General features: G+C 43.8%; 1 protein-coding gene across 1 annotated transcript; it reads right to left on the bottom strand.

Annotated features, from left to right (window-relative positions):
- Positions 1–2,787: 2,787 nt before the first annotated feature.
- Positions 2,788–6,202, bottom strand: gca (grancalcin). Its single transcript, XM_076148826.1, has 8 exons — positions 6,056–6,202; positions 5,437–5,676; positions 5,192–5,261; positions 5,014–5,057; positions 4,482–4,629; positions 4,103–4,216; positions 3,775–3,833; positions 2,788–3,523 (listed from the first exon to the last, which is right to left on the bottom strand). The coding sequence occupies exons 1-8, from the start codon at positions 6,077–6,079 to the stop codon at positions 3,497–3,499; spliced, it is 726 nt and encodes a 241-aa protein (XP_076004941.1). The 5' UTR covers positions 6,080–6,202; the 3' UTR covers positions 2,788–3,496.
- Positions 6,203–8,658: the final 2,456 nt, after the last annotated feature.

Below are 8,658 nucleotides of genomic sequence, written 5' to 3' on the forward strand. Positions count from 1 at the left end.
GCCTTCCCCGTCGCCCTGCCTGCCTGCCCGCCCCACCCTATCGCCCGCGGCCCGCCTGCCTGCCCCCTTCCACACTGACTGGCGGTCTTCTTCTCAAGCTTGACTCAGGGTCTAAGAAAGAGACTGAATATGCAACGGGACAAAAAAATAAACTGTAGACTTTCTTCCATTCCGTTTTGGAATTTCCCCCAGCCCCATGCGAGTGTCTGATTTAGATGTATAAAGTCCATTTATACAGAGGTATTTATACACGATTAAATATGTAAAGTCATCATTTAACATGTACATATTTCAAATAGAACACTGCCAGCAACACGAGGCACCGAACGTGCTTTTTCTAAAAGAAGTATGCATGTCTTCTGTTCTTTCCTCTCCTGCTTTTGTTTTCTGACGCATGTTCCACACACTCTCACACACACACACACACACACGCGCCACAAACCCCACCAGGTACATCAGGTGTGATCTCGGCATGCTTACAGACGACCGTAGCTACCAAGTCGCCACTTTAAAAACTCTATCCGAGGCATTTCCTGTCCGCTCGTGAGATTAGCTTTCAACAACTTCAGAAGAGTCTCGAGCAGAAGCGTGTTTCGGCAGTTTCAAGAGTTCCAAGAGTTTGAGATATGTCTGTACATTTCGTGTGCCTACCGTACACCACATTGCCAGGATGACTTCATTTTGATTCTTAAACGCGACGGGGACAAAGTTATAACGTTTGTGGAGGCTGTGTGAACATCCCATAGCACAAGACTTTTGAGCAATAATGACACAGTACAGGAAAATGAAGTGAAAATCCTTGTGTATTTCGAGAGATTACTATAACTCTGGAAATATTTTTGTAAACAACCTGAACTTTGATGGAAAAAAGAGCAACTGAGGAGGATTTAAGTTGTGGGTTCATTTGCTTGCAAAGGTTTTAAAAAATAAAATAAGAGGAAGAAGCATTTTAAGATTATTTCTGTTGCAAAATGAAAACGACTGCTGGAAAATTGTGTATTTATTGTAGATTTGAAAACGTGAGACCACAACATAAGTAACATGTAACAGGGCTGGCCCCAAATACTAAAAAGGTCGCTGCTTATTCTGAGTAATCGAATATTCAGCCGCCAAAACTGAAGTAACATAAGTAAACAAAATTTAAAATCGCCACATAGTTCCCTTCATGTAAATCGCCTCCATTCTCTCGCTGGTGTGATGTGGACTGCGTTACCAAGCCTTCAAATAAGCATCGTCTCAAAAATACAAGCCCCCAAGCTCACCGTGTGTAAAGTGCTGCCGCGCCGCTGATTCCTTCGGCGTGTTTTCATTTCTTCACAAGTTTCTTTGATTAATACCCCTAGTAGTCATCTTGTACCGAGGTAACAATACGCGACACTGCGATCAGTAGGGGCCAGCCTGTATCGAAACCACGTTATGTAAGCATGGCCGTGAGCACCGGAGAGAACTCTGCGACTATATCACGTGATACTTTTTTGCTCGATTCAGCTGTATACGCATGCTTTAGGTCTTCCATTATCTTCCTGAAAAACACGTTTTAGTAAAGAAAACAGCCACTGATGGATCTCATCAGAGTAAAACAAAGACAAGTTAAACAATTCGGGCTGAGGGGCGAAACGCTCAGCCCGCAGTAGCCTTAGCTTTATTAGCCTGCGCTAGCCTTGACGACGTATAACTCCCTGACGTAGATACAATACAACAAAATAAGCTTTTCTACCGTCAGACGTGTAAATGTATTGAACCATGTTGACGTTTAGGATGAGCTGCATGACGAAAACAGAATTAGTCCTTATGCTTTTTTCCGACATCACAACTTCTACCACAAACTCGCGTACTGCATGGAGACTGCACTTGACCGGATTATAAAAAGGTCTCGACCAACTGTGTGTAACATGTATTGATATGTAAGGTACAGCACATTAAGTCATCCAGAGAGATTGAGAAGTAATGGTTATTTTTCTAAAACAAAATGTTTTAATTTGCCTTTATTTTTCTATGTACCTGTGTTTTTAAAGCCCCCTGACGTCAGAGTGCTGTGGACGTGGATTAGAAAACAAAAAATGCGATGCAAAGCCTCTCAATGTAGCAAGCAAGACTTGAGGCTTGTGCCGTGTCGGGTAGTTCATCGTGAGTTGATATTGCACATTGACCTCCATGTCATTTCTGCGGGAATTCTGCAAACGTTCCCAGAGGCGAGGTTGAGCCCGACGTTGCCTGATTTTCACTTTGCCCCCGAATCGAACCCCTTTAACGGGAAACATCCCTATGATGACACGGTTTGTAATCTTAGAGGAGCGAGGAGTAATCTGCCTGTTTCATCAGAGGGCGAGATGAAAACGCTCCATTTTCCACAAGTTAGACATGAGTGATATTAGCTTTAAAGCAGGATCAGATGGATTTGGTTGGATTTCTTTTTACGTTGGGTTGTTTCCAGGCTGTTTCTTTGGTACGTTTCGTTTCTCGAGCACAGATATAGAACAAAAGTTGCTTAAGCCTCGACTCGCCCGACGAGTCGTCTACTGAACTTTCATGGGATTTGCAAACTTTTGCACAGAGATTAGAAACCTTTGCTGTACTGGATTATAAATGTCACTTTTTAAATCTAGTGCTGTTCACAATTGTTTTTATGCATTTTTTAAATGTTTGCCACTGTATTTTATACAATGCAACACTTAACAGCTGATTTGAATGTTTCTGTTCTTAACTATATTTAAAGAAATGATATATATTGTGTAAATAGACTGGAAAACATGCGCAATTGTATAAATTAATAAACAGAATGCATACTGAATAAAAAGTGTATTTATTGTGAATAACAAAATACAGTCTTACCTTGAACATTGAGCAAATAAAAAAATCTTGGCTGTGTTTGTACAGAACAGAAGAAAGTAGATAAGATAATGTTTCTAGAAATCATTACCTTTAATTACCAGTGTCACTTTGGCTAAGCAGCAAATCTAAGAATCTAATCAGGCTTCTTTTAAACACGTGACCCATGATCTATCATCCAATTATTGCACAAGCAAAAGCTCATAATTGTTAGGAAACGTTCAGTGTCAAGTGATAAACATGTTTATCTGTCAATGTGATGCTGCCATTAAAATAAAGTTAAACGTCAGTGGATTTAATAGATTTAATACATTCAGGGGTTAATAATGGCACAATAGGTGTCACAGATCAAAAATGTCCTACTGATAACAATAATAAGCGTTTATTCCATCAGGAGATATATAGAATGTCTCAAAGCACAATATTAAGAGACTCTGTAAAGGGCGGCTGGTTGAGGTTTGTGTACATTAACCCGTCTCCAGCACGTCCATGTGTGGCACACCAGAATAAAGCGTATACAAGGTACTCATTGTGGCTCTTGTTCATTCAGTCAAACGTACTGGCCTCCCTTTGCATCCCTGTGAGGCGGCGGTGGCGCCGGGCGGCCCACAATTCACTGCTGGCCCGGTTCACTCCCGGCCCAGACGCCGCGGTGTCGGGAAACCGCTTAGATGGCCATCGTGCAGAGGATGAACTGTGATGGAGAGAGAGAGGGAGAGAGAGAGAGAGAGAGAGAGAGAGAGAGAGAGAGAGAGAGAGAGAGAGAGAGAGAGAGAGAGAGAGAGAGAGAGAGAGAGAGAGAGAGAGAGAGAGAGAGAGAGAGAGAGAGAGAGAGAGAGAGAGAGAGAGAGAGAGAGAGAGAGAGAGAGAGAGAGAGAGAGACAGTGTGAAGCAGCACTTCATAACAAGGGGGAGAGGAGTTTAGAGTGCGGTAAAGACACTTACGTCGTCATACTGGAAGTTCACGGATCCCTGCTGCATGGTGTCTCTCCGTCTGAAGTTCTCTGTAAAACGGACACGACACAAACAGGTCACGATTTCCTCCACTTTTCGCCCGAGAGCGCCTCCTGACAGATCTGATCACTGAGCCAAACGACGATCCGAGAGAGAGGGGAACGCAGGTGGAATGACGCCGGATGCGATTTCACATCACGTTAACGCCACCGCTGCGTCTCCACACGAGCGCCCGCCTCAGTGAACGCGTCTTTGTCATCTCTAATGTACAAACGCAGGCGAGGAGGAAGAGAAGAGAAGCGTTAGTGTCTCGTTGTACCTGTGAGGGATCGGAGTTTGACACAGCAGGTCACGTAATCGTCGAAGAAGATCCGCCCGTTTTTGTTGTAGCGCTTGATGATGGCGGTCAGAGCCTGCGGGCTGATGCGGTAGCCTGTTAGAAAGTGGAAACGGGGAAACTTGTTACGTGGCGATCTGGGTGAGCTGAGGCGTGCTGACACGATTGATGAAAGGACGACAGCAATCTGTTCCTCATTGTTCCGTCTACCATGATTAAAAAGGGGCGATAACGTCAGGAACAAATCATCTCAACCAATGCAAATTAAAGCCTAAGCAACGTCGATTAAGTCTAATTAAGTGTCATTAAATATTCTAAATCTAATTAGAGCCATTAAATATCCATGGTGTTAAACCCTCACCCATGGCGGTGATTGCCTGAGACATCTCGTGCTGCTCCACGGTTCCGCTCCTGTCCTGGTCGAACATCATGAAGTTCTGCTTCCAGCCGTTCAGGGCGGTGAACAGCTCCTTAAACTCGTTGAACCCCATCTTGCCGGTAAAATCCCTCTGGGACGCACGGGGTTAAGGTTTAATGACTCCCGAGCAGAAGCGGGTGATGACGGCAGTGTTATGAAGACAAAACAAGTCAAGAGCGAACCACACCTGTGCATACTTCCACGCTGAGTGTGGATCCAAAAAAGGAATGAAGACGGACAACAACAAAGGTCAGAAGGAGATTAAGAAGGTGTAGGAATATTACACACACTCAACTACTTCATTCATGGTGGAAACAGCGGGACAAGAAGAGAAATTTCTTTTTCTGCAGCCACATCCTCCCCCCCGCTCCGCCCCAGCTGGGAGACGTATCCCCTCTGGCATGACGCAGGTATGACATCATGACTTACTTGGAGTCTGAACCCCCTTAACTGACTCCTCAGCAAGAAAGGATACATCCAGCATTGCAATCATGATCCGACACGTCTCCATGCTGAACGCTGTAACGAGAGTAAATACGTCACACGTGTTCAATGACGTCACATTCGGCTGTAATGCACACTATCTATCGAGTCAGGTGTCACTCTTCCTCTTTTGTGTCATGAGAGAGCAGAAGTGAGAGCTGTGAGCTTACGCGAGTAGCTGCCACTGATCCCGGTCTGGGTCAGGCACCTCTGGAGCTCCTCAGCGTCGATCTCGCCATCCTGCACACAGGAGCCAAAAGAAAAGGGAATCAGGGCGTGTGCGAGTGTCAGCGGTATGTGTACTTTGCGTGTTTAAGCAGGCATTTTTTCCTTCATTAGTAATCTGACAATGTTCCCGACAAGGTGCTGCTACACACACACGCGCACACAGACACACACACACACACACACACACCTGTCCTGCTATTGCCGTGAAGTAACTCCACATTGGATCGTTGGTTGCGGGAGGTGGGGCGCCATATGTCATTGGATAGCCTCCACCGTAAGCGCCGTATCCTCCCTGTTGTGGTGGGCCACCCATATGCCCACCCATGGGCGCGCCCATGTGGCCTCCCATGTGGCCTCCCATTGGGCCTCCTGGCATTCCTTGGGGTGGCATCCCCTGGGCTTGCATGCCTGGCATCTGCCCACCATACTGAGACACCAAAGTGAACTTATTACTATGAATATTGCAGACTACATAAGAACAATACGAGTTAAAAGGCAGAATTCCCAGGGTAAGTGAAGTAACCATATTCAGTATACATATAACGTTTGCATGATATACAAACCAGGTCAAAATAAAGCCAGTGTGCTAGTTTGCTGTCGATGTCAATGTGGTAATAACGTAAAGCTGAAGGGTAAAGATGTGCCTTGGTCATGTTTGATGTTTCTGACGTTTAACCCGTTGCCCAACTGCAGTAAATGTACATAACATATGTGACAAATTAGCGGAAATTCGCTTGAACGCAGCACAGGGTTCGTGTTTTGTGCCGTAATGACGCGTTATTCTTCGTGAAATCAAATGTACTCACCCCGCCGTAACCCGGATAAGCCATTTGTACCAAATTGGACACAAAGTTACAGGTTTTTCTATCTCTGAAATACGAAGGATTGACACTGAATTTAGCTGCTGTGACTTCCTGTAAGTGTGTACAGTTTGTTACATCACATCCGGGTTGTTGAAACCTGTCGGAAGCGCTTCGACTGATGGCGGAGATAACCAATGGCGTGAAAGTGTCACAAGCCCCGCCTCCTGAAGATGTGCCGTGGGCCCTTTAGGAGCTGCTCGTAAATTCATGGGTCCTCTTTTGTTATCCTTTGAGCTGCTGTTTTGCGCGATGTTGAAAACCTAAAGTTAAGGTTTTCAACATTGAGGTACTAAACAACATTTTGAGTGTACGTTTGACATTCTATTGTTGTTTCAAATCGCTAACGTGTTGTTTCAAGTTTTTCGTTCTCATTTTGTGAAAACGTCGCTCATATTTCCGACATTTCCTGTCCTGAAGTGACACCGCCGACTAACAGATGGACCAAATAAGGCACTTTATTTAACCGAATTGATGGCGTTTAGTAAATTGAAACCCGATGGTTGTGTAATAATATATTAAAAGGAGATAATTAACTAAGATTTATCATATTTAAAATCTTTGAAGTTTCCGGAATGTTTTACTTTTAACGTCAATGTTGTTTACCCTACATTACGTTTTGAGGCCACTAGATGGTGCTTTTCATTTACCAATGCCAAAAGCACACAAATCAACAAAGTTTACTTAATAAATTAACTGACTGGAATCGATGTTAATATGTATTTTTATTTGTACATAATTTTTATTTTACATTTCAAAGTAAATATCATACTGTTGTCTGATTTTATTCAAAAAAACAACTATAAACACAAAAATTCAAAAAGGTAACAAGTAGTTGCACAGGTCAAAATACCAACACAATATTACACAGATGCTGCTGTTGATGTTTGTTGTTACACCAAAACATATAACATATATAACATATTTAGCTTTTACTATCATTGGTTATCTTGCAATGTGAAAGTGAAAGTGACCTCAGTTGTACATGCAGGAAGGTGTGGGCGCTGAATGTTGTTTTTGGTGTTCACAAGAGACTTCTGGGATACCACAGCATCTTATCTTATCTTGCTTATACAGGGTTAAAATGTTAATGTTGACACCCCCCCATAGGGGCATGAGGCCTAACACTGCGGCTTATGGAGGCTTTGCTGACTCATTTTCTATGCCCAGAGACGCAAACCGCCAGACTCCCACTACAACTTAACCTCAAGCCAAGAATGCCATTGCAAAGCTCGCACTTACAAGCACGTCTGCAGGAATCCAAGTCAGGCCTCACTGTTTATCCCCGCGAATAAATACTGGCTGCCTCAACTACGGACAATCCTAAGAAGAAGCGATAGTGACAGTTAAGCGTGAACGCCCAGCATCCCTCGCTGCACATAATAAGTACCATCTGATTGAGCAATAACAGATGACTGCAACATCATTTCCAAGACTTGTGCAACATTTGGAACGGCCCCATTGTTCCCTCAGTGTCATGGGTTTTATTTTACTCCAGTTCATTCGGCATGTTTCCTCATTCTTCCAAACCATCGATTCCATCAACATTTGCGTAAGCGATGTTACAGCAATATGAGGGATCATCTTGAAATCACAATGTATTCTCTTTGATGTAAGCTCTAACTCGTAAAGATGCATTTTACAGAGACACCTGATGATCACCATGCATTACCAAAACGCGTTCAGTGTCACCTCAACGATTTTAGTCGCATTTATTGTCACGCTGAAGTAACACTCTTCAAACAAGTCGTCCTACATTAGGGGGGAGACAACCACCGTCTATTTGTTTGCTTAGGATGTCCGGTCTGAGGGGGACGAGTGCAGAATATGATGTCTATTACAGGCAGAGCTTCGTATTTGTTAAGCTTTTAACAGGCTTTTAGCATTTACTGGGCCTGGTCAGCACTTACAGTATGTACTCAGAGGGAATCTTCCACGAACTGTGACATCGCTGACTCAAAATAGATCTTTATCTTCACCTGGTCACTGTCTGTCAGAGATAAATGGAGAGACTTGAGCAGATTCTGAAGCAAGACACCAGCTCCTAAGATATGAAACTCTTCTTATGTTTATAATAGAAGCTCAGATTCTGCTGCAGAGTGAGTGTTCATCTCAAACTCTCCTCATGTGTTGAAGTGATATAAGTTCTCACGCTGCCTACAGGACCTGGACCATAAATAACCAGGATGTCAGCAGCACCTGTGGGTCGTAAATCAAAGCACTTCCCAATTCAGGTCCGAGTCCAGGTCCGGGGCCAGTCATCACAGTGACACTAAACATGACGAGGAAGGTAACTAAGCACACTCCGTACTTTAGTGTTTCAAACTCTTGATAGTAAATATTGCACTTTTGACACTACTCTGCTTCTGAAGGTGTAGATTCCATCCGTCTATCACTTTTACCTGCCGTGGGGCCTTTAGTTAGGCAAATGATCGGCTCTCTCTCTCTCACAGGTTTCTCTATTGGCCTGCTTCTTGTAATATAGACTAGGACGAAGAAATTGACAAGTGGCCAAAAGCAGAAACCAGTTTGACAAAGTTTCAGCCTGT

This window comes from Genypterus blacodes, unplaced genomic scaffold (genome assembly GCF_046128005.1).
Source record: "Genypterus blacodes isolate CSIRO-AG114 ecotype Tasmania unplaced genomic scaffold, CSIRO-AGI_Gbla_v1 ptg000043l_1, whole genome shotgun sequence".
NCBI lineage: Eukaryota > Metazoa > Chordata > Actinopteri > Ophidiiformes > Ophidiidae > Genypterus > Genypterus blacodes.